This window comes from Etheostoma spectabile, chromosome 5, assembly GCF_008692095.1.
Source record: "Etheostoma spectabile isolate EspeVRDwgs_2016 chromosome 5, UIUC_Espe_1.0, whole genome shotgun sequence".
Lineage (NCBI taxonomy): Eukaryota > Metazoa > Chordata > Actinopteri > Perciformes > Percidae > Etheostoma > Etheostoma spectabile.
This window is the reverse complement of record NC_045737.1, coordinates 37,907,546-37,934,227: the sequence shown is the minus strand read 5'-3', so window position 1 is coordinate 37,934,227 and position 26,682 is coordinate 37,907,546. Positions and strand designations below refer to the sequence as shown.

General features: G+C 44.4%; 2 protein-coding genes across 2 annotated transcripts in view; one reads left to right on the top strand and one right to left on the bottom strand.

The window, feature by feature from the left end:
• Positions 1-13,311, bottom strand: part of cct4 (chaperonin containing TCP1, subunit 4 (delta)) — a 29,843-nt gene extending 16,532 nt beyond the window's left edge. The window contains exon 1 of the mRNA XM_032515271.1: positions 13,000-13,311. Within this exon, the coding sequence (XP_032371162.1) occupies positions 13,000-13,117 (118 nt within the window). The 5' untranslated portion in view covers positions 13,118-13,311. The remainder of the gene's footprint in view (positions 1-12,999) is intronic.
• Positions 1-26,682, top strand: part of pus10 (pseudouridine synthase 10) — a 45,240-nt gene that overhangs the window by 3,410 nt on the left and 15,148 nt on the right. Inside the window, 10 exon segments of the mRNA XM_032515269.1 lie at positions 15,783-15,912; positions 17,778-18,074; positions 18,163-18,249; positions 19,134-19,168; positions 20,185-20,296; positions 20,507-20,568; positions 21,726-21,771; positions 23,774-23,838; positions 23,955-24,040; positions 24,948-25,073. Of these exon segments, the coding sequence (XP_032371160.1) occupies positions 15,787-15,912; positions 17,778-18,074; positions 18,163-18,249; positions 19,134-19,168; positions 20,185-20,296; positions 20,507-20,568; positions 21,726-21,771; positions 23,774-23,838; positions 23,955-24,040; positions 24,948-25,073 (1,042 nt within the window). The 5' untranslated portion in view covers positions 15,783-15,786.

Below are 26,682 nucleotides of genomic sequence, written 5' to 3'. Positions count from 1 at the left end.
AATTTTTATACCCTGGGTCCAGAGATTGAAGCTAAGTACTTTCGTGGTCTACGGATGGATTTCCAGTCCAATTTGTAAACTACATTCATGTTCTTCAGTGATGAACGTAATCATCTTTATGATCCGTGCTTACCTCCTTAATCTTAGCGCCTCGCGTCATTTCGAGTTTTGGTTTCGAGCATACTAAGTGTCCCATAATTGCCATAAAGCTGACGACCATAACCTTAACCCTAACTCTAACACCTGTTAACACGTAACATTAACCATTGCCTAAATCCAAGTGCCTTCCAGGCAGTGAGGTGGGGGCTGTAAAACAAGGTTAAACTGCGTCTAAACTGACTTGTGTTTAGTGCAAAAGCTAAATAGACGGCAATTTTTGCATGGCTAAACAAGCTAAATTAGGGATGGGGACACTACATACCCACCAGATAAAGCCCAGCATCAGCATGATAGCCGTTGTATTATTCGGAAACGTCGTGGATTTAATATTTCTAATTTATAAATCCTCCAGTGATTGGAATAAAAATTACAATTGACTCTCTTTGTTTTTTTGTGTGTGTTAACTCCTGAACATACACGTACATGGTTTAGGACCCGAGTCCTGCCACAAATGAGAGATGTCAGGTTAAGGGGGCTACATGAGCGGTTGGGGGGGTAACCTGCTATGGTGCCTGGTCCAAGAGGGGAAGCGGCCATCTCTCAATCCCAACCCCATACTTTGGTCGTACAGGGACTGAACCAGCGACCCTTCCAGTCCCACCCATCTACTACGGGTATGAGCTGCCACCCCCCATGAAGTTGGGTAACAGATGTGATTTTTTACAAACTAAGGTCCAGGCGGCCTAACAGTCCTGATGTTTGAACAGCAAATAGTGGAGGTTGTGTCTAACAGGCTTTATATTGCTATGATATTCTAACATACCACATGGAATGTACCATGATATATTAACTATAAAAAAATATTTATAATCCACTTTTAAAAATCTTGAGTCATTACCTGAACTTTTGTCCAGCCAGTAACAACAAACGGACATATTAAGATATGTGTAACACTCCGAAATATTTATAGAAGTAATTTGTATTGGCTTTTGAAGCGACTGTTGCCCAGTGGTAAGAAGTATCCAGCTATTACTTTGCCAAGAAGCTAAAAAAACGATAATACGGCCACCGCTGTATAGAGCCTTCTTTAAAAGCATTGGATAAAACTAGTGAGACTCCAGAACAATGGCTGTTATTTTAAGTATATAGCTAATTAGCGGTTTGCGGCCTAGGCCTTAGTTCCAAGCTAGAGGACCACTACTTCACAGCATTGTAGCATTAGAACTATATCCCAGTCAACTCTGTTCCGGGTCATGTGTCGTAACCCCTAGGTTTCATTTGGTCCCTAGGTTGTCATTTAATGTACTTAGTTACACTTCCAACATGGCTGGGAAGGACCAAAGAATCAAGCCGACAACATCACGGGCACTAATCAGCTTTGACTCATTCATGGCCTAGATAAGGAGCGGCACGAGGTAATTTACTGTGACATTGTACCCCACTTGGGCGCGTAGCTGTGTGTTCAGCGTTACTATTCCTTTACCCAATCCCCCCAATGCACACGGAGCAGGACGAGAGAAGAGAACGGGACGCGCTAACATCCCTCCGTTTCCTCGGATCAGGACGGCGTCCCCAAAAAAGCAGGGGTGTAAGCAGCGGGGGCATGTTTTTTGTTTTTTTTTTTTTCCCCTGCCCGATTAACCGCTAAGAATGGCCGTCACTGATGCCACGGTTAATACAGACCTGCTAGTTAACGCTCGCGGTGCCCGTGAAGTCAGCGGCGGTGCATTGTAACGCCCACAGTGCCCTACTATGCTACAAAGAATACTACAAAACAAACTCTTCATTCTAATCCCAACCGGTCGTCCAGACACCCGCCTCCAACGAGCTGGGTCTGACGAGTGCTGCCTACTACCTAAAAGGAATTTGTACTCGCCACTGTCGCACTGGCTTGCTCTGAGAAGGAAACTACCTGGAATGTGGGTCCTTGTGGATTCGAATGTGTCTATAATCTTCTACCCAACTGTCGGTCCATGCTTAGCCTCGTGGCTTGCCTGTGTTCATTGTCGTGACACCCCAGAGTCCACGATCTGACCTACCGTACCGATCGGTACGTGAGGTGTTGACCATAGCCTACTACTGTCGTCTCTGTAAAAAAGCGTAATTGAGAACCAACTCTTGTTGTGATGGAATACTATAAGATAAAGCTTGTGCTCACTGTACATGAAACTTAGAACCAATGTTACCACATGTCACTCACCTGACTACACCGAAGCTGAGGTCTATGGTAAAGTGGAAGAAAAATATGAGGGTCGTAATAGATGGTTGCGCAATATGTTCAATACAGCAATAGTTATGTCTACGGGGACAGTCGTTGTGTTAGGGTGATTTTTTTGAATCTATCAAGTTGTAAGCCCTACTTAGAAATTTTACGTATGTTTACATTTGCCAGCTTAACTTCCTGTAACATTAGTGTCAGTAGACTAACAAGGTTAAACATATGGCTAATGTCATGGTACTATGTCCTCAGGCTGGGTCAAATTACCCTTTTTACACTCAGAGAGCCACATTGTAATATCCCTACAAAACTAACATCCGAGTGAAATCCGCACCAGGGACTCTTTTACCTTTCTTTCGTGCGTCCTTAGTAACGAATTTCACTAGCGGTCTTTTATTCAACAAAAACTGAAGTTGTTTTAACGATTCTCTATTGAGTAAACAGCGGCCTTTCAGTTGTTGATATCCGAGAGCCGTCTTATCCTTTAAATTGTCGTCTCCACTCATTGTAATGTTCTGGCTTCTAAGCTCATCGCATGTAGGTATAGCTTTTCGATCTATGAGTGCCTTTATGGACGCATACAGTCTCACCCTTCACCTGGTCACCCCTCAGGTGCTCATCACGTAAGTTCGTGTGTCTAGTAAACCCTTCCCCGACAAGGATGTCAAAACTGTTGAAAACGGGACAGACAAAGCAGTCGATGACAGAGAAAAATAGCGTTAAAACATGGACCAAAGGAGGTTCAACAAAAGTGTTGGGTGTGAAAGAGAGTTTTAAATGAAGGAGAAAGTGCAGGATCCTAGTGGATACTGATTTAAGAGGATACTTTCTGATTTCCCAATACAGTGCGTCCACAGCACTGTAGTACATATTACGCATGCAGTACCACTAGGAACATACATGATCCTCGCCCCGTCACTAGGTATTCACTATGCCGACACCACAACCCCACGCCACCCCCCACCCACCACAATATCCCAACAATGGACCCATCCCACACAGCTGGAAATCACCAACCACGCCCCTCAGAAGGCCAGGAACCTCTGAAGAAATCCTATTCTATTACAACAACAAACCGCCCCCCGCTCAATATCACAGAACGGCGTGTCCGAACTGAAGGTACCCACTACGACGTGAGTTGTTGAGGATTTCTGGCAGACTAACAGGCGTATCGGGATCGGACACCTTCCGAAGTCAGCTTCTGATAGATGATTACCAGAGGCCAAGCGCGCGTCACGGGATCGACGCGAACTGGGGCCCCTAACTGGGAACAGTGTGACGTTTAAGGGAGGACTATAACCCCGGCATCACATGACACACGAATGTAGCAACACAAGTGAAGCACTTAAATGAACACACGCGCCGACACCGCGTTGCATACAAGATTAGGCAAGACAGTCTGCTCTACTCTCAGTTTACATTGCCAGTTGGACGTGCCCAGTAACCGGAGTGCGGGAGAGTCTTGCAGTTGAATGTGCACTTTCCCCTCGTGACTACCAGCTCAGACGGATACGCTCATGAAGGGGAACTGTATTATCAAATAAGGTATGCTTAAAACACAGTTTACAGTGCATTCAGAGAATATTTGGCCATGTAAGGTGGAGAACACACACGTGTGGCATATGCAATCTATGAATTGTTTGGGTATGATTGTTTCGAACAGTAAACTATCTAAATTAAGCATGCATGGGAGTCCTATTTGTGTCCACATGAAGCCAGATCTAAGATTGCACTCTCTTTTTTTAGCTCGTTTTGGTCTCAACAAACTCAAACCGAAGATAATGTAGAGTACTTCACCCATACGTGTTTCGAGAAGAGGGGACTCGAGAGCAACAAATGACTGTCCCAAGGTCGAAGGTAGTATTTCGCACAAGAATTAGAACAATTATTGGTCTGAACTTTCGCCGCAAAACAAGATAGTGCATGACATGCATTAACGAGTCATGAAGCACTAAACGTTAAAACTGTTTTTGGAAAGTAAAATTCAAAGACAAGGTAAATTGCTTCTTTGAAGACTTGATCCACATACATAAACTGAAAATTCCAGGAACGTAACAGATCGGTTTAAGTCCATAAACCACAATTCTTTTTTTTAAAAACTTGCCACACGTCGTTTTTGCCTAAATTCTCTCGGCATCAATTACACTCGCGGGACGGTGTTGCCAACCAAACGCGTACAGACTAGCGTGAACCGGTGTTTTGGCCTGTTGGGTGTTTTTTGTGTTACCCCCTTCTTTCCTGATAATTTGCACATTTTATCGCCACCTCAGGGTTGTCCTTCTGGGACTTTTTTTTACCTACCTACACCTTCAAGGTACCACACAGTTCTACACGATCTTTTTTGGAATCCATGGTCAAAAACCCTCATTTTTGATAGAATCATACCTCAGATTTGAGTTAAAAAGCACGAAATTTATGAATTTCTGTTTGACTATATTGGTAAGTCAGAGGAACCTATGTTTGAGCTGGACTGAGTTTGAGTCAGGAGCTGATTTTGAAACCCATTTCACTTAGAAATTCAATGAAAGTGATTAATTGTATTTGCAAAGAGCGTGTTGCTTGGAATCCTTTCGTTTTGTGGTAATTTGGGTAAAGTTAGAATGCCATTAGGTTTTACCAAAGGGCTTCCTTTTTTTTGGTCAAATTGACTTTCGGAAGCGATTTACAAAAGGACGGGTTGAAACGACCCATGTAACCGTACATTCTTTTGTTCCCTTTTAGAAATGAGAAAAAAATAAATGCTCCTGCTGGTCTAGGTGGAATTCTCGGTTAGGAATTAATAGGTATCACCATGTGTCCTGGTTTGGAAGCAGTGTTTATCATATTTTTGTTTGGGAGACCCCTGTGCGCGTACCCCTAGGGGTACTTGTTGACGGACTGTAGCTGGTTCCCCGCGTAATGGTAAGATCTCTTGGAAAAGGTTTTTAAATATATCTCCATGATGCATCATCCTAACCTAGTGATGATACACTTAACAATGAAATGCCATTTACGGCGAACAGTCTAAATAGAAGTTTTTTACGTTTACAATATTCATGTTAAAACCAGAATCACTGTTTCGTGTGCCTCTTTTATACTAGTCGACGTATTGTTGTGCAAAACACGGTTTGTTGAGCTGTTCACGGGAAGTACCCGTTTGAAGTGAAAAACCATATTTTGTCTTATGACTAAGAAGTTTGCCCGCGGCCAACGGTTGGAGGACATATTGCTTGGAAAAGTCCCGTTTCCCGCACCGCTTTCGGGTACTAATTACATGTGAAAATAATTTGTTTTTCGTCAGCCCCCCCGGATTTCAGTATTTTCCCCTCAAAATTGAATGGATGCGCCTTTCGGCCTACCTCCCTAGCTAGTTTCATACAAGTCTAAGGTCGGGGGCAGTAGTTTTCGTTATTCCCTGCCCTGATTGACCTCGCTAAAACAACTATCTACAAACCGAGCCCATTAGGAAAAGAACATGTTTGCATTTCTAATATTCGATTAGGGATCATTCTTTACCATGGCTAGAGGTTCCCTGTCGTGAAACTAGTAGTTGCCTAACCTGCGTATGATATACAGCTTTAGGCGCAAAGAAAGGTAGCCTATGGGCCCCGACCTTATCCTGACTAAGTTTGTTTGTAGACGAATTAGGCAATCCTTGTTGACGAGTCTAGTTACTTTTTCGTCTTGCGTTGCATTGTTGCATTATAACTAAGTTTGATGTTTCCCACCAGCCACACTGTTGACACAACAACACAGCACAGTGTTGTCCCAGGTTTCAACTTCGACCATCCTTCGGACAAAGTTCACACCTTTGTGGAACGTCTGCTGGCGTGACCCCGATGGTTACGCAGTGTGAAAAGGAAATGAAGGCCTTTTTTGTTCACGCAGTAACAGACGGGGTCTCTGGCGAGCCTCACAGTTCCCCGCTTCAGTGCTGTGCATTTAACACTAAAGTCTAAACAGATGGGCCACCGGTGATATTTACCAAGAGAGAGAACGGAGACTAACAATACTGCCAAGCCTGTATTTGTGTATAAGGAAATAATCCTGACCTGCACCACTTTAAAGCTAGAGCTTTTCCGGTCTTATTTAGGTCAATTGCAGACACCAAGTAGTTTTCGGAGATGTGAAACAACCTCTCTTGGCTCCGCTGGTCATTAATATTCCAAACAAAAATTGAAAACACAATACATTGTCACCCCGCTGGACACCATGTTGTTGATTTCTTTCTTGAGCAACTGATTACTCCGCGTTGAACGATGACATGTTTTTTAACATCGTTTTATGTAGCGAAGGGGTTACACCGACACGAATCAGCGCTCACGGCTCCCCATGATGTCTAACATGTGACACATGAAGTTCTATCCTTTCTGCTCCCAGCGCTTATTTATGCTAGACGCGATGTACCCTTACGTTTCTTTCACGGGCTCCTACCTCCTTCCCCCACCAAGCGTTCTCTTCTTTTTGATTTTTTTTTAGTGGCGCTGTTCAGCCGCTTAAACGTAGCAATAACTATATCATCCCCAAAGAGTGTGCAGTTTCCTGATTTTTTTTAGCAGCAGGTTAAACATGCTTCAAAAATTGAAGGGTGGAAGTGTTTGTAGTTTAAAGTTTCCAGATGGGAGGCAAGAATGTCACTACAACTGAAATGTGGGCGCGGCTGATACAATTGTGTGCCAAGCCGCGGACTCATGGCAACCGGAGAACATATGGATGTTGGAGAATGTTTAGGCCTCAACTTTTACCCTGCATGGCAAAAAACAGAGCAGCTGGAGCGGCATGGCACAGCATTACCAAGATGATTTTATCAAACAGATTAAGCAAGAGGGTTGTTGCGATTAATCTTCTCACAGAACAAACAGTGGGTTGTCCATTCCACATACAAGATTATGTTTACCTATTTTTTTAGAACTTAACTGTAGGCCTTGAAATAATTTCCTGCGTACAGTTTGTGTAAAGTTTCCGATTTAGACATATTGACTGTGTTAATGTTGAGTCCATCGTCATTAGCGCTGGCCAATCTATCAATCATTTACATCGATATTGATGAGAATAGGATATTTCAGCTTCTTGTTTTGGAGTGACCATTTCTCATACTTGTGATCTATCCGTGTCGTCTTGTTTATCTGTTTTTAAGGTTGCCCATTTTACCTTACTGAAATTTTTGCTTTTTACTAGACAAGCCCTTCTATCTTATATATACCTTTGTCCTTTACACACCCCACCCTCCCCCACTAAAATTTTACGGCATCGGGGCCCAGTCTGTGGCTTCATCGGTCCCCGGCTAGTACGAGGGGTACCTACCCCCACAATCTGAAGGGGCATTTGGGCCTGGGTTTTAATTACCCCAGGCGCCCTGCCCCGGGGCTCCCTGCCTCAATCGGTGGTCCCTAGCGCAACGACACCGTTTTTATACCTCCCAAATCTTCGGTGCCGACCCTGCCGCAACATCAGACACCTCCTCACTATGTTAAACGCAACCTTGAGATTTTCTCCCAATCACACCACTCTAAGTTATGAAGATCAATTTTGTCAAAAGTCCCAAACAACACAATACTGTCTTGACTGTGTTTAGACATGCACAGCTATTGGTACAATTTCGGTCTTTTTTGCTATCACATTATGTTTTCCATTGACCGGTGGCCCCCCCCCCTCCCAGCCCTCTAATCTCCCGTACATGGCCATTTACCCCCCAACCTTCAAACAAAAGAAAACTTTCAAGAGGCTGTGTGCCATACGTTTAGCCACTGCTTTGAACGAGTAACTCCGTTGCACCTTCCTTTCACTTATCCACTCCGTCAAATAGCAACAGTAGGAACAATTTTTAATTTCCTGGTCCATCCCACTGTTGGTTAAATTATGATCACGATCCCAGCACGGCAAATTTGTACCTGCTCACACCGCCATTTCTCATATGTCCTGAGCTTCAATTACTTACTCCTTGCCATCCAACATTTACGCAGTTCGTTACTGTACACCTTCCCCATTGTATCCCGACTATGGGTCCTAACCAAAACGTAAACAGAGCTTTTATGCTTTTCTGTTGCGTGTGCACCATCCACAAATTGCACGCTTACCTATACAAAAGTACGCCGCACCCTGTAGACAAACCCACATGTTCCACCCCCCCCAGAACACCGATTACAACGTGATTATTTTCGGGATTTTTAATGCAAAGTTTGTTCATTCACCCCCAGCGTGTTGCTGACTCAGAGAGCCCCTACCCACCCGATGCCTGCCCTCATTCACAGAGTACCTCAAACACACTTAGTCACCCCCATGCAAACACCTCTGCCATTATTCACTAACCCAGCCTCATACCCCTACACTGGAGTTATCTAGTCAGACACATGTTCCTGATAGAACCACTTTTGTAGATAAAGATACGTTAGACACATATGCATTACCCCCCAATACTGTCAACGACTCCTTAGTACCTACAAGAAGAAGCAATGTTCATAACAATACATTGGGTTATATATAAGAATGCTGCTTTTCCTTAGTGGCTGTCGGCGTAACTATCAAGCCTGACAGTAAAATATTTTAGTTTAGACAACCGGGTTTCGGAAAGAAGTATGTTCAGAGTTATTTACTGTACGCCAACGACTGCTAATTACTATACATTACATAAGTAAAATTTATTTTGGTTATGCAGTAGAATTTTCACTGTCAGGGTTTCGTGCATGACACTTCTATTTATTGAGCTTGTTTTATCTGGTTAATATGAATAACTACTTAATGTTATTTCGTGCAATTTCCCTGTTCGGTGTCATTTCACACTTTACGTTTATACCTTGCCGCTGGTACGTTTTATATGACAAGCTAGGAAGGCTTCGGGTTTGCCCCCCTAGGGGACAACAAACTGTCAGCCTAATTTAATGCATTTGTGTATGAGTATGACAGTATTACCTCAGATATCAGTTGTCTTTTTGATGAACGCAGAAACAGGTATCTAGGAAAAGAACTATAGATTTCGAGGTGACTTTAAAAAAGAGCCAGCCAGATCTGAATAGCCTTAGGCCACGCTTGAAGTTGCGACAACTGTAGAACAACGCCTGCACTCCAAAGGGTAGTCACACACCAGCATCCCCTACAAAGTGTTTTAACGAGACGGAGAGAGAAGGGTGGATAGGGGAAAGATAGAACGAAAGAGATACTGTAGAGGTGGTGTTTTTCGCTGAACAGCACTGCTGGATTCTGATGTGTTTGATAAGGAAGCGCCTTGACACTGTTTCCTGTTGTAAACCGGTGTTATATAAGACCCAGTAATATACCGACAGCGGGATACAAGTGTGCAGTTAGCATGGGAAGGAGACGACGCCCCCGGCTGCGCGACGGTGGAAGGTCCGGCGACCGCTCCAGGAGGGACGGGGGAGCGAGCGCATCCCGTGTCACAGGAGGCTGGGCCTGTGCACCTGTGCGCTTTCATGGTCATCACTGAGCAAGCGCGTGTCGGTTCCCCCTCCAGCTGTCACGGTGATTGAGAATGAATGAGCAGACCCCCAGTATAGCCGGAGGAAGGAGCGTGCTGAGTATAAGGAGCGCACCAAGACTCCAACGAAGATTAAGGTACCTCGGGCTGAAAAGCTCAAATTTCAGCCATTTACACGTATAAGCACTAGCGAGAGTCGTTGAAAGACTTTGGAAGTCCCGACAACTTGCATCAGATGTGTGGAGTAGGAGAGAGGCGAAGGGAAGGCGGGAAAAGAGGAAGGACGAGAAGGGGAAAGGGGGGACAATTGTGGAGGGGGGTTATAGAATGAGGAGAAAGCAAAGGAGTTGGGAATTAAGGGGAGATGAGGAGTAGGTCTTTTGTTTGATTTTTTTATAGAGGATAGGGAGGGGAAGTGGAAGATAAGGGTGAGGACGGGGTGATGTGCGAGCCGATTCCAGATAAAGTGGAAAATTTTTTTTGCTTACTATACTTTTTTACGACCCCCAGGCTAGACCAGAGGGGGCATCCATGGGCGGGGACTCTATGAACGGGTTGGTGCGCCCTGCCCCTCTTTATCGAGGGGCACCTAGCCATCGCTTAGTCTCTATAACCATGTGTAGGTAGTTTTTAGACTCTAAAAGAGGGAAGACGCGGAGAGAAAGAAACGCCCCCCGTCTCAACAAGGCAACTTTCCTAGCCCAGTAATATGAGGTCCCGTACCAAGCGAGCCGACATACACTTCTCCGCCGGCGCCCCTTCGCGCGCGTGTTGCCCCGAAGCGAGACCCTCTTACTGAAATAATTTTACCAGAAGGATGCGCGACCCCACCACCACCATCCCTTTTTTCGAACAAGTGTGGCTCCAAACCCCGGACCTCCTATATTAGTTTTTTTACGCCCCCGGCGTGCCAACTTACCAAAATACCCCCGCCGCCTGATATCGTCCCCCTAGCACGGCACCCCCACTCCGGCCAGGGGCCACTTTTTGGCTTTTCTTCTACCCCGCCGCCGGATTCCACAGCCCTACCCCCCCCCCCTTTTGCCGCATTCTACATGGGCCGGGATGCCTGTTTCCGCCTATTTGGGTTTTTTTTGCACCGGTTTTGAAACAAAAAGAAACTGTGTAAAGGGACAGATGGATCCTTAAGAACGTACTCTATGATAAATTCTTTCTTCAACAAGCACCACCACCACAACTTCTGCCCAGTCCCCTTGGGGATCCCCGAGCTATTATCTTTCACGAAGCATTTTCCTATTCCGCCCGAAAGGACGAGAATTTTTAAGCGAGGAAAGAGAAGGGAGGAGGGGGCACGAAAAAAAAGCAAAAAAGATACAATTCACCACGAACGTGCCGAAGGAGGGGGGAAGATCTCGAGAAACAAGGAAAAGAATTAAATCAACAGTTTTAGTACCTTTTCTCTCTATCTCAGCAACCTAGACTAGTTTTGACCCCCTGCAATGGTCACCTTCCTGCCTTGGAGCGAAACGCCCCTTGCCCCCCCGTAGGTTGGCAACAGCAAGCTCCCTCTTACCCGTCCCTCCCCGGCCACGACTCCAGGCTGCAATGACATTAGAGACAAGAGTCACGGAATTGACATGATGCAATCCCGTCCCCTCCAACCCCCTTTTCTATTGCCCCCATTCGCCCTTTTGCGATCCCTTGGCTTTGACCACACATTTTCTTGGCCCCCCTACCCTTTTTGCGCCCCTTTGATTCTTTATCAACTACGCACTTCCGGCCTCTCCCTTTTCCCCCCTCTTTTTAGTATTTTCCGCTACCTTCCCTTAGCCCTACTCTGATATTTAGCCCTTCCTTTTCCTCCACCCCTTCGCCCATTCCCGATCCTTTTATCATTCCGTATTCTCGCGCATCGTGCTGCCGTCTTTTCCAGCTCAAAGAGCAAGGCATGGTCTCCCCCTTCTTTATCTCATCCCTAGCCTAATCAAGACTTCGACCCAAAAATAGCCACCCTGCTTGTTCCCATCTTGTCGATCAATTTTGCTTCCCCCCACTAGCGGCCAGCCCCTTGCTTCCTCCCCCCCGCCCCCCTTCACTCGTCCCGTTTATGCTGGTCCTCCGGATGCCTTTTGCTTGCACCGCCAATTGATTACCCCTCCGTACCTTTGACTTTGCTCTCAGGGGAGAACAGTCCCCTCCTTCTGTCTTGAGACCCCTCATGAGCCGCCACGACGCGCTTCTCCCCTTCTCTTACTTCTCGCAACAGGTCCTTCCCGGTGAAAAGGACGTAACCGAAGGGAAAGAGGAAGAAGCTTTGGGCGCAAGAGGGAGACAGATAGACGCAAGGCCAGAGGGGAAAGTTCCTCCTTCGCTCTCAGCGCAGGCTCCCGAAGCGGACAGCCACCTCTTTGGCCATAACCCATTCACCCTAAGCGACCGCGCGACGCAGCCACTCTGCCCCCCCGTCCCAGTTAAAAGCAGGGAGTTTCCTTCTCTAGCTCCGTTATTCTTTTTTTTTTCTTTTTGCACCCCTTGCTCTTCCCGTTTTCTTACAGGTTCGTTTGTTTTATTTAATTTTCGCGCTACTTGTTTTTCCTCAAGCTTCTTTATCGGTTCTCCTTTTTTCATGGCCCTTTTCCTTTTTCGACTTTCGGACTGCCGTTGTCCCAGCCCCGTCATTTATGGCCTCTATGCCACTAGGTTCATTTGCCCACCCACCTCAAACTCCCCCCATCTTCTCGTTTTTTCACTTCTTTTTTTAATCCACAACTTCGTCTCGTTCACCCCAAGCCCCCCCCGCTTGTCACGCCCCCGCACCTATCCCTGCCTTTAGATTCCTCTTATTATCATTATCTTCTATTTATTGATGCTTATTTTTTTTTCTTTTTCCCTCTTTTTTCTCCCTTTGCCCCCCCTTCTTTTCTCCCGTTCCTCCCTACTTCCGTTCTAAGTGTATGGCATCTTTGGTGCGAATGTGACTTTCATACTTATAACTTTCTTCCTACTTCCCTTCTTTCCCCCCAACCCCTCAAATTTTTTTTTGCATTTTTTTTTAGAGCCTGTGTCCCTAATCATCGGTGGCTAGCTGGGGTCCGTAAGGGGGACGGCGGTAGTGTAAAATTGGTACTTTTCTGAGCGTATATCGGAACACGCAACGTTCGAAGCGACAGTTAGTGCTTAACTGACAGAGTAACGGTGCCCAGCCCAGCCCAGCCCAGCCCAGCTCGTTGCTAGGATACTGGTCAGAGAAAGTGACGGTTGGGGTCGGACACGTAGTTTTATATTTACTTCTACGTGTACTTGTATCTACCTTTAGCAGCGGAGATGTTACTGAACCGAATCTGGGCCGGCTTGTCGCGGTCCACGTACGCCCCTCCTTTGTTTCTCCCCGCGTTTGAGGCTCTCGGAGCCGCTTTCATTTCGGGCATCTTGACTCGATAATCGGTGGAGAATGTCGAAGGGAAGTCTTCAGAACGGGACCGATGAGTCCCGGAGCTGATACGCCGCGGTTCGGCTGCGGATGGACTCGGATTCTCGTCTCTCCACCCGATCCCAGTCAGAACCTTCTAGAGACACCGGCCGCTGCGCAGAGAAGAAAGACCCGGCTGTCAAACTGTCCGTCGCTTGGGGATGACGTGTACAGACATTGGGCGTCGATTGCCGATGTGAATCCGTCCATCCATGGAGACAATTGGAGAGATTTCATTCATTTTTTTTTTAAATTAAATCAGATTAATTAATGTGCTAATTTATCCCAGACTGATTGGTTGAAGTCTCTGCTTTGTTCACAAAGCCTAAACGTTCTCATTAAGTTAAAAAAGCAGATCTGTTTTGTGCTTTTGTTGCTGAGAATATTGATGAGAGTGTTGTTTTGCTTTGGAGGAATGTGTTGTTTTGGTCTCCTGGGAAAATAATGCACAGTACAATACTCATGAATATATGTTTAATCCTATTACTATAGTCCCTAAAATCCATATCCATAAGTGTGACTTCACGAGGAAGAAACTATGATTCATTGCGTTGTTTGTTTTCTTATTTGTAAAAATTTAAAAAGGCTAATTGAGTGTACAAATTAATTTTAAAATAATCACAATTGCATTATATGACCTTTTATTCCTTCCACAGACAATATAACTTGTTACCCTTCATCACTGAGCGTTAGATTTGGGATTGATAAAGTCTATCCTATCTAATCTAATCTACATTTTGCCTGCTTGAATGTGAAATGAGGCATTTGTTTGCATTACATTCACATTTGAATATTGTCGGGAAAAGCGACAAAAACGTTAAAAGAAGCGTTGCTTTAAAAATAAAAAATAAATTTCAAAAGCGTCAAAAAACATGGAAAAAAGCTACGTTTTTCCAATTGTCATTAAATTGCCTTTTTTTTTAACATACGCGCATGTGAAAATACAAATTATGCATAAATAGCATTTCTAATTTTACACAAAAAATCTCATAAATATGTGGAAAATGCCAATGCTATTGTGGAAATAAGTTTTCATTTTCACATTTACGTTATCACTTTAATAAAATCCCATGTAAGCATCCTCATCCTAGACTGTAAATATAAATACTATGTTCATACATGTGTGAGAATAAAATCTGAAAAAGCCGATCTGGGTCGATTAGCTTGGTCTGTTGAAGCTGAATCATCGGAGACGCAGTTTAGAAGAAAGATGTTAACAAGTAACTGAACCGTAGTTTCTTCTAGTTATTTTAATATCTCCGTGGGTCCACCACCGCGGTGTCTGGTAGGTTTTATCGGAAGTTTATCAGCTGCTAAATGTGCTGTTTACGGTCACGTTCGCCTTTTAAGAGCTCAGTGTTAGCTTAGTTAGCTCAGTTAGCGTAGTTAGCTCAGTTAGCGTAGTTGGCGTAGTTAGCTTAGGAAGCGTTGTTAGCTCAGTTAGCTCAGTTAGCATAGTTGGCTTAGTTGGCGTAGTTAGCTTAGGAAGCGTTGTTAGCTCAGTTAGCGTAGTTGGCGTAGGAAGCGTTGTTAGCTCAGTTAGCGTAGTTAGCTTAGGAAGCGTTGTTAGCTCAGTCAGCTCAGTTAGCTCAGTTAGCGTAGTTAGCTCAGTCAGCTCAGTTAGCTCAGTTAGCTCAGTTAGCGTAGTTAGCTCAGTCAGCTCAGTTAGCTCAGTTAGCGTAGTTAGCTTAGGAAGCGTAGATAGCTCAGTCAGCTCAGTTAGCTCAGTTAGCTCAGTTAGCTCAGTTAGCTCAGTTAGCGTAGTTGGCTTAGGAAGCGTTGTTAGCTCAGTTAGCTCAGTTAGCATACTTAGCTTAGCTGAGTCTGGAGAGTCCAGGCAGGCTGCAGCGGTTGTTTTGAGCCTCTTTACTAACGTTTGTAACTTCCTGTCACCACAGCTTTGATTGTGTACAGTCAGTAAATGTCAGATATGTCTGAGAAGACAGCTAAATATGTTTTTTAAGGACCTTCTCTTATGCTTTTAGGTTGTAGAAAGAAAGTTATTTTGTATGAAGGGGGTTTGTTTTGGCAGTGTAATCTCAACTACACTTTATTCATGAAGCACCTTCCATGCTAACATGTAGTACTTAAAACACAAGTGGAAAAAAAAGACAAAATGTACTTCCTTACTTAACTAATGCATGCATACATACACACATACATACACACACACACACACGTATACATACACACATACATACATACACACACACACACACGCACACACGTATACATACACACATACACACACACACACACACACACACACACACATACAGACATACACACCTGGACTTACATTAATATCTGGTCACATTAACACTTGACTCAACACTGACACTTTTGACTGATAATTTATGGTTAATGTCTTTTTATGTCTTTTTATAGCCAAAGGTTCTTATTGTTATTATTATTACTGTTATTATTGTTATCTTTATACAGTATTCTTGTTAAAACGGATGCTGGAAATTTCAATTTCCTTACGGGAGTCACCCCAAAAGGATAAATAAAGAGAAGTCTAAGTAACACTATAATTTCCCATTTTATTGGGATCAATAAATATCTATCTATCTATCTTTTTTATCTTTCTTTCAATCTGTCTTACCTAACGAATGTGTCTGCAGAGTCATGCTGCCGCTGAAGGAGAAGGACAAACCCATCGTCCAGAAGCTGCTGTCATCCGGCTGCTGCGCCCGCTGCGTCCTCAGGTTCTGCTGCGTCAGCGTCCAGGCCGCCTACAGACGACCCCAACAGGTAACACCCGCCCTCTGTACTCAGGTAGATTTATCGTTAACAAAAGGTAATAATAGTAATAATTTATAGATTATAGTTTATTAATCCCTCAAGGGAAATTACTATATGTTGTTCTTACACACAGGCCTGAATTACATAGAAATTAAATATTACTTTACATTAAATATTCATTCATCAGAATCATTTATAATGACAAAATAAAATGATTCTAATAAACGAATATTTAAAAAAATAAAAACGGACGTCAACCATGTGTTTGTCCACCAGAGGACGCTCTATAACGTCCCTGTTAGTGATGGTGTTGCATTGTCTGTCCACCAGAGGACGCTCTACAGCGTCCCTGTTAGTGATTGTGTTGCATAGTCTCCACCAGAGGACGCTCTACAACGTCCCTGTTAGTGATGGTGTTGCATAGTCTGTCCACCAGAGGACGCTCTACATGTCCTGTTAGTGATGGCGTTGCATAGTCTCTCCACCACAGAGACGCTCTACAATGTCTCTGTTAGTGATGGCGTTGCATAGTCTGTCCACCAAGGACGCTCTACACGTCCCTGTTAGTGATGGTGTTGCATAGTCTGTCCACCAGAGGACGCTCTACAGCGTCCCGTTAGTGATGGTGTTGCATAGTCGTCCACCAGAGGACGCTCTACAGTCCCTGTTAGTGATGGTGTTTGCATGTCTGTCCACCAGAGGCCGCTCTACAACTCCTGTTTGTGGTGTTTGCATAGTCTGTCCCACCAGAGGTGCCTCTACAACGTCCCTGTTAGTGATGGCGTTGCATGTCTGTCCACAGAGGACGCTCTACAACGTCCCGTTATTGATGGTGTTGCATTGTCTGTCCACCAGAGGACGCTCTACAACGTCCCCGTTAGTGATTTGTTGCATTGTCTGTCCCCACCAGAGAACGCTCTACAACATCCCTGTTAGTGATGGTGTTGCATAATCTGTCCACCAGAGCGCTCTACACGTCCCTGTTAGTGATGGTTTTGCATAGTCTGTCCACCAGAGGACGCTCTACAATGTCCTCTGTTAGTGAGTGCGTTGCATAGTCTGTCCACCAGAGGCGCTCTACATGTCTCTGTTATGGATGGCGTTGCATATTCTGTCCCACCAGAGGACGCTCTACAACGTCCCAGTTTGTGATGGCGTTGCATAGTCTGTCCACCAGAGGACGCTCTAGACCGTCCCTGTTAGTGATGGCGTTGCATAGTCTGTCCACCAGAGGACGCTCTACAACGTCCCTGTTAGTGATGGCGTTGCATAGTCTGTCCACCAGGACGCTCTACAACGTCCCTGTTGTGCGATGGCGTTGCATAGTCCGTCCCCAGAGGACGCTCTACAACGTCCCTGTTAGTGATGGCGTTGCATAGTCTGTCCCCAGAGGCGCTCTACAACGTCCCTGTTAGATGGCGTTGCATGTCTGTCCACCAGAGCGCTCTACAACGTCCCTGTTATGATAGTTGCATAGTCTGTCACTGATTTTTTTTTTTTTTTTTTTTTATGTGTTTTTGTTCAAAGGACATTTTTTTACATTTTCTTTATCAGTACTTAACATACTGTATATATCAACATATCAGAGTTTTAAATAACCAAATGTTCATATTGGTATCGGCCTTAAAAATGCTCTATTGGTCGGGCTCTAGTAGGGAGACCGGCGGATTCTTCCTGCATGCTTCTATGTTGTGTAATGTTAGACAGCCAATCACTAGCATTATGAGATCTTGGTTCATGCATGCTGCATGCTTATTGGCTCACTGACACTAATGAGATTTAGGAATTGAAATGTGGTATTGGCCGAGCCCTATTTATAAATGTGTTATAAACGGCCGGTGTCCCTCTCAATGCATTGTGCAATTTTTCATCAGGACACACTTAAAGAACTTCAAGCTTTCATCAGCGATGCAGAGGACAACAAATCAAGAGATTCAACTGCGGCCGAAACCACAGAAGAAAACAACAACGACGCAGCAGAATCAGAACCACCGAGTAAGAGGGTGAAACTGGAGCCCAGTGGGACCGACGCCCCATCAGAGAGAGCTGCTGCTGCTGGTCCTGGTCCTGGTGATGCTGCCGCGGTCAAACCGAAGGATGAAGAGCCACGTGTGTGTGTGGTGTGTTTGGGGATTTTACAGGATCTCTGTGGCCCGACCCCGGCCGTAAAGGTGCGTGTGCTGTAAAATATTCCCGTTGCACAGTGTCAGATTGGGTCGTGGATCAGACGGACCTGATGTTTTTGTTCTGTGTTCACAGATAGCGGAGAAGGTGAAGGCAGAAAAGTACGAGTTCGACACCCTGGTGCTGTCTGTGTCTCTGCCCGCTCAGCTGTGTGTCCGCGAGGTGTGTGTTTGTGCCTCGAAATGTTTAGCCGCGGTCACGTTATCATAGATAGATAGATAGATACATACGTACATACATACATACATACTGTACTTACTTTATTCATCCCAAAGGAAATTTGAGGCATCCAGTAGCAAGACAACCATAACACAACATACATACACAAACACATACGCATGTATACACAGATATCACACACATACACACTTATATCTGACATACACACATATACACAGATATCACACATATATACACACATATATACACATGTATACACAGATATCGCACACATACATACACACATATATCACAGATATACACACACATATATACACAGATATCACACAAATACACACACATATATACACATGTACACACAGATATCGCACACATACACACAGATATCACACATATATACACACATATATACACAGATATTGCACACATACATACACACATATATACACAGATATCACACATACACACATATAAACACAGATATCACACATATACACACACATACACAGTTAACACACATATATACACATATATCACACATACATAAGAATAAAAATCCCTCACAGAAATGCAATGACCACGTTAAGCTGAGATACTACGGTAGACTGTGTAATGATGATAGTGAACAGTGCAGTAGATCGTGATAAAATATTAACTATGACTATAAAATATAAACATAACCTATAAACCGACTGAATAAGAATAAGAACACTATGTAACAGGGAATAAGTTGTAAGATGTTATGACCACAGTCCAGATAGTGTATGAGGGCTGATACAGCCAATAAGACAGTTGTGACATGATGCCAGGGGCTGAGTCCCTATTTGTGTCCATTAATGGTGTTTTTTCATTTATTTGTCCCGCAGCACTCCTGTTGGCTTCATGTAAAGAAGGACATGAGGTAAATTAACAGTCTTGTCTCCTGCACTTCTAACGTCAAGTTAGTTAAGTTAGGGCCCGTTGAGACCAGAGAAGAAGAGATCCAGCGATTCGCTTCTGGGTTGTGCGGCGGTGGAAGTGTCACTTAAATGACTGGTTTTTGATTTGATTTATTAAATTTCATTAAGAATTCCTTACACAGGAAAATGCGTCCAATACATTCGGGGATAAAAACGCAATAAAGTCCAGGACACATAACATCAGGGCAAGACACTTACAAAACGTGTAATCAACATTGACAAGATAATAATAATAATAATAATAATAATAATAATACATTTAATTTGTAGTGCACTTTATATTTACGCAAATCCCAAAGTGCTACATGATGATAAAGGTAAGTGCTAAAATAAAAACACATGGAGAGCATGAAAATGAAAAATAAAGTTCCACAGTCTGGGAACATTTTACTTAAATAAATAAAATAAAACCGGTAATTTGCTAAATTTTGTTGTATTCCACAACCCTCTCTAATAACCAGTTGGTGGTGGTGGGAAAACAGTCGATACACCATAGTAGTGTCGTGATATTTCCTGTGGAAATACTTTATCAACACACGGACGCAAAGTATTGATCTTTTATTATATAATGAAAGAAATTAGTGAGAAATTAACTTTTTGGTTTTTTAGTCTACTGGAACACACAGAAATGTAATGTATGTACAAAGTTTTCCTTAGGGGACATCATTTTAAGTTAGGTCAAAAAAGTGGTTGTGTGTGTTTGTGTGTGTGGTTGTGTGTGTGTTGGTGATGTGTGTTGTGTGTGTGTGGTGTGTGTTGTGTGTGTGTGTGTGTGTGTGTTGTGTGTGTGTGTGTGTGTGTGTGTGTGTGTGTGTGTGTGTGTGTGTGTGTGTGTGTGTGGTGTGTGTGTGTGTGTGTGTGTGTGTGTGTGTGTGTGTGTGTGTGTGTGTGTGTGGTGTGTAGTGCGTTACTGTTGGCGCGCGAAACAGCGTTTTCAACTCCTGCTCACGTCACTCAGAGAGAAGCAGATCATGGCGGTCGCCAAGCTCACATCGCCAGTGAAGAGGCTTTAAAGTGGTCTGCAGGGCCTGGTCGCCAAGGAGCTGGGGGGCGTTGCTGTGGTTACCAGGGTAAGCAAAGAAAAGGAAAACGAAATCATTCATACAAAAATTTACAAACTTGACTTTTTAATTTGAGCATCTCCTTTTCTCAGTTTACGTTTTCACGGCCGGTCTTGGGATTTAAAAAGCATTTCATGTCTGTTTTTCTCCCTTTGAGCTTAAAAATTGTTTTTTTTTCTTAAATGATAACTTTTCCACCCTTTTGTTTTGTTTTTTCAGAGTCCGTTCGAGGTCGGCGTGGTGTTCACTCACCCGGAGACGGACGTCGACTGCCACTTCCTGTGAGTCCGAACATCTCTGAGGATCTAGAAGAAGCTGTGACGTTACGTCGGTCCCTCCAGGATTTCGCTGCCTTTTGTTTTTTCGATTGTTGCGGCCAAAAATGCCTGATTTTGTAAAACATTGCGATAAAAGTTCCGATGTTTTTTTCATGTTTGTTGCGAAGAAGTTGCGTGAGACAGAGAAAGTCGCAAAAAAAAGTTGTTGTTCTCTAACTGTCACGGGGTCATCGGCTCTCAGAGTCACAGATATGTCTTCTCCACCGAGGCGGTTCTGGTGCTGGTTCGGAGTCAGCGCCAAATATTGAACCGGTTCTTTGCTTTTCCACACAAATAAGCCTGGCTCTGGGCCAAGAACACAGGTTCCAACTCAGCACCAACATAGCGCTGGTCTAGAGACAAGACCCGGTTACGTCGGGCGGGGGGGGCGGGGTATCATGACGTTCAAAAACAAAAACTTCTGGCCGCCATTCTGGCCGGTCAGCTGTTAACCGTAGAGAGCTGTTAGTGTTAGCTTTGGACATGGATGGGAAACCAGAACCACCGTGGTCTGGGGAGGACACCAGAACCACCGTGGTCTGGGGAGGAAACCAGAACCACCGTGGTCTGGGGAGGACACCAGAACCACCGTGGTCTGGGGAGGACACCAGAACCACCGTGGTCTGGCTCTCAGGCTGGGGAAGATCCAGCTGGTTCTTAGAGAACTGGAGAATAGAACCAGCACCGAACTGGCACCAGAACCAGAACCAACACCTGGTTAGCCTTGGTGGAAAAGACATAACAGTGATATGGAGTCTGGCTCGTGGGACTGCTGGGATTTGGTTGAAGTCGCGGGAAGTCTCCGGTTATTGGTCAAATTTGCGGAAAAGTTGCAGTGATTGGTCAAAATCGCGGGTCGGCACCAAAGTCGCGGTAATTGGTTGAATTTGCGTGAATTGGCGCGATTATCGCAAAATCCTGGAGGGACTGTTAGATGTTTGTAAATGGCAGAATTTGAGTTTCATTCGTGGATCGTCACCTTGTAACAGTAGTACGCAGGTCAAACCGCTGATGTCATAGACATCTCTGTCAGCCTCAGGCGGGACTAGTCTTTAAGGCGGGACAGGAACCAGACGAAAACCGAGTAATGATCTGCTTCCTGTTGTCTGTCCTCCTCGCAGAGCATCGACATGCGCCGACTGCTTCAAACCCACCAAGAACAAACAGGTGAGGACGCTCGGACCGAACATGTCCGGGAGACTTTACAATCGGAAGGGGGACGTTTGTTGTCGCGTTGAGACAAACGAGACTTCCCGAATAGTTGGACATTTTGTGAAAATACACACATTTGCTTGAGTTAGATGAGAAAATCGATACCACAGGTTAGGTTAGCTTAGCATTAACCCTCGTGTTGTCTTCCCATATTTGAAAATCAGCACTTGATGATTGTTTTTATGATTTTTTTTATTTTACTTTTTCTCACGTTTTTGTCCCCTTTTTTTTTTTCTACACTTTTGACGCTTTTTTTCCATGTTTGTCACTTTTGTTGACGTTTTCAACTCTACGTTACACTAACTTATTAACTTTAGTTTTAGTTTTCGGAATTTATGGACAATAAACCTCATTTATAGGATATTACACCTAATGTTTGAGTTAGAAAAGCAGAAATTAGGAATTAATGAGACTAAAATTAAAGGAATGGATGTTGATGATAATCACAGACTGGAATATGTCAACTTTTACTCAATACTATTTCAACAACACTTCACTTTGTTTTACAATGCTATAAAATTGAATAAGACCCAAAATTAATGAAAGTAGAGATTTGTACTTGGCAAAGAGCGTTGGAATCAATCATGTTATTTTGGGGAATTAAAAAGAACATTGATATAGGACAACATGGGGGCAACATGAGGACAACATGAGGACAACATGAGGGTTAAGATTGGAATTAGTTGAACAGACGGCCTGGCTCATTAATTACACGTTCAATCTTTCATTTAATTTGTAAACCACATATAAATGAACAGTTGACCCAAAGTGCTTTACAGGTGGAGCAGGGAAGGCAGAAACAGTACGCCTTGACGATACATAGTCAAGTGTGCAAGACTCCATATTTTTTTTTTAAACGCCAAAAAAGTGACACATGTTGAAAAAGTTCTACAAAAACACAGGAAGACAATTGATAAAAACTTGTATTTAAAACAATAAGAAAGTGACAAAAAAAAATCAAAAACTTCGTCAAAGATGACAAAAACTTAGAAAAAAACTTGAATTTCTTTTTTTTTTAAACAGCCAAAAAAGTGACCAAATTTTTTTTTTAAAAAGTGACCCAAAAAAAAATCAAAAAAGTGACCAAAAAAATCAAAAAAGTGACAAAAAAAAATGGAAAATGGAAAGAAGAAGAAGAAACATTTGAAAAAGCGACAAAAAACAAATTAAGAAAAATACAAAGTAAAAAAAAAAAAACGCCAAAAAGTGACAAAATAATTTGAATAAAATTGTTGATGTTTTGCTTCCCGTTGAGACGCAACTTTGTGTTTTTCTGGGTAAAATTTTAACATTTTCTCGTTCTTTTTCTGCACATTTCGCAACGTTATAGAGCGTTTTAGAAGCGAGACGCCCCAAACCGGAGTAATATCCTGGGTCTGTGTCACGGCCACGCCTCTTTGGTGGACTAGCGCCAGGTCCCGAGTGGGTTGATTCCAACCGGACAAGTGAACGTGAACGCAGATTATGAGCGATTCTTTGGTAAAAAGTATAATTTGGACCCATTTTACACCAGCCACATATCTCCAGAACATTCTGACGCTAAAATGGGATTTTTCAGACTTTCAAACAAGGCCACGCCCACTTAGGAGAGGCGTTTAATGACGTTGGCCCCGTGTGTGTGTGTGTGTGTGTGTGTGTGTGTGTGTGTGTGTGTGTGTGTGTGTGTGTGTGTGTGTGTGTGTGTGTGTGTGTGTGTGTGTGTGTGTGTGTGTGTGTGTGTGTGTGTGTGTGTGTGTGTGTGTGTGTGTACAGTAGGTCAGTAGTAGGCGATACAGCTATTACAGCAGTTACTGGTTGAAACAATTAAAAAAAACTTAAACAGGCTACTTAAATTCCCTCGGTCTGATGGCTCTTTACTCTGTCCTTTTTACATTGTATTCTATAATATTATTATTATTATTATTATAGGACCAATACAACCTGAGTACCTGAGTATGTCTTTCGTGTCTTTTTGCAGTCAGTGTTCACCAGGATGGCCGTGGTCAAAGCTCTGGAAAAGATAGCTGATGTCAAATTCCTCAAGTAAGCATCAGCTTCATCATCATCATCATCATCATCATCATCATCATCATCATCATCATCTCAGTTCTTTACCGATAAAGTGCGGTTTGAATTGATTGTTGTTGGTTTATTTTCAGACATTATGCTTCACCACCAGAGCAGCTGACCAGCAGCTGCAGCCTCCAGGACATCCAGTGTGGCCACGCATCTGTCTTCGTAGCAGGTACTATAAAGACAGACGAGAGGCAGACAGAGAGACAGACAGGCAGACAGAGAGACAGACAGCAGACAAGGAGAACAGCAGACAGACAGGCGACGAAGACAGACAGGCAGACGAGAGACACAGACAGGCAAGAACTGAGAACAGACGCAACAGAGAGACAGGCAGGCATACAGAGAGGACAGACGGCAGACAGAGATACAGACATGACAGACCTAGAGACCCAATGCAGACAGATAGGACAGACAGACAGGCAGGCAGACAGACAGACGACAGACAGACAGACAGAGAGACAGAGAGACAGACAGACAGAGAGGCAGGCAGACAGACAGAGTGGCTTGAGAAATCCCCCCCCCCAGGCTGAAGTTGATTAAAAAGAGGAATAAAAAACGTCTTTTGGAAATTGATCTAAATGCCTTAATTGAAAAAAATTAGTAAAATCCAACCTTTAAAGGACACCAATTTTCTTTGTGAATGAATAATGTTTCATAAATAAATAAATGTTCTTTCGTAAAATACAGGGGCATAAGTATACACCCCCTATGTTAAAATACAGGGGCATAAGTATACAACCCCCTATGTTAAAATACAGGGGCATAAGTATACACCCCCCTATGTTAAAATACAGGGGCATAAGTATACTAATGCCCCTGTATTTTAACATAGGGGGGTGTATACTTATGCCCCGAAGCCGACAACACTGCGTCTGTTGTGCAACCGCAGGCCGCTGAAAACAAAAGCATTAAAAAACATTAAAAGATGAGTAAACATCTGAAGAAATCTTAGCCGACTTATACGACCGAGCAAACCCTACTACTACAAAAAAAAAAAAAAAGTTTTCACATTTAGTTGAAATTCAGAATCAAAGTTGGGGGACATTTTGGGTCCTGATGTTCTTCCTGTCGTCCAGGCAGGTACAACAAGTTCTGCCGCAGTCTTCCTCAGACGCCCTGGGTGATCGACGGAGAGCGGAGGATGGAGTCGTCGGTGGAGGAGCTGATCGCGGCGCCCCTCCTGTCTTCCTTCAGAGCCGACGGTGCGTCCACACGACGGGCTCTATTTTAACAATCTGAGCACAGGTGCATTCAGGGCGCGTCCAAATCCCCTTTTTGCTAGTTTGACGGTGGGAAAAAAAAGTTTCCTTGCACCAGACACATGGTTCAAAAGTGTTGGACTTGGAGTGTCATTTCATCAGAGGTGTGTTTTGGGCGTAACATGCAATCAACCAATCAGAGGTCATCTCTCATTCCCTTTAAAAGCCAGGCGCCTTTGCTTCTGTGTGTGTGTGTGTGTGTGTGTGTGTGTGTGTGTGTGTGTGTGTGTGTGTGTGTGTGGCGCGTGTGCGTGTGCGCCTGTGAGTCATGCATAGTGTGCGTCCCTATGTGTGTAACAAGCATAGTGTGTGCGCGCGCTGTGCACGAGCCTAGGAGCATTTTACTAATTCGCTGTTAGAATAACAATGAAGTGCTGTGTTATTGACTTTAGAGGTTTTTGTTGGTCAACGGTGCGTTCACTTCCCGCTGCCTCGAGATGGTAATACACCCAGAATGGACCTGAACACACCTCCCTGTAAGACGCATGCCAATGCACTGAACACACCTCACTGTAAGACCAGCACGCCCAGAATGCACCTGAACACACCTCCCTGTAAGACCAGCACGCCCAGAATGCACTGAACACACCCTCCCTGTAACCAGCACGCCCCGAAGTGCACCTGAACACACTCCTGTAAGACCAGCACGCCCAGAATGCACCTGAACACACTCCCTGTAAGACCAGCACGCCCAAAATGCACCTGAACACACCTCCCTTAAGACCACATGCCCGAATGCACCTGAACACCCTCCCTGTAAGACCAGCACGCCCAGAATGCACCTGAAACACACCTCCCTGTAAGACCAGCACGCCAATGCACCTGAACACCCCTCCGTAAGACCAGCATGCCCAGAATGCACCGAACACACCTCCTATAGACCGCACCCCAGAATGCACCTGAACACACCTCACTGTAAGACCAGCACGCCCAGAATGCACCTGAACACACCTCCCTGTAAGACCACACGCCCAGAATGCACCTGAACACACACCTCACTGTAAGACCAGCACGTCCAGAATGCACTGAACACACCTCACTGTAAGACCAGCACGCCCAAACGCACACCTGAACACACCTCCCTGTAAGACCAGCACGCCCAGAATGCACCTGAACACACCTCCCTGTAAGACAGCATGCCCAGAATGCACCTGAAACACACCTCCCTTTAAGACCACATGCCCAGATATGCACCTGAACACACCTCCCTGTAAGACCAGCATGCCCAGAATGCACCTGAACACACCTCCCTGTAAGATCAGCACGCCCAGCATGCCGAATGTACCTACACACACCTCCCTGTAAGACACAGCCCCAGAATGCACCTGAAACACACCTCCCGTAAGACACCACGCCCAGGATGCCCTGAACCACCCTCCCTGTAAGACCAGCACGCCCAGAATGCACTGACACACCCCTGTAAGACCAGCATGCCCGAATACCTGAACACACCACCCTATAAGACCAGCATGCCCAGAATGTACCTGAACACACCTCCCTGTAAGACCAGCACGCCCAATGCACCTGAACACACCTCCCTGATAGACCATCA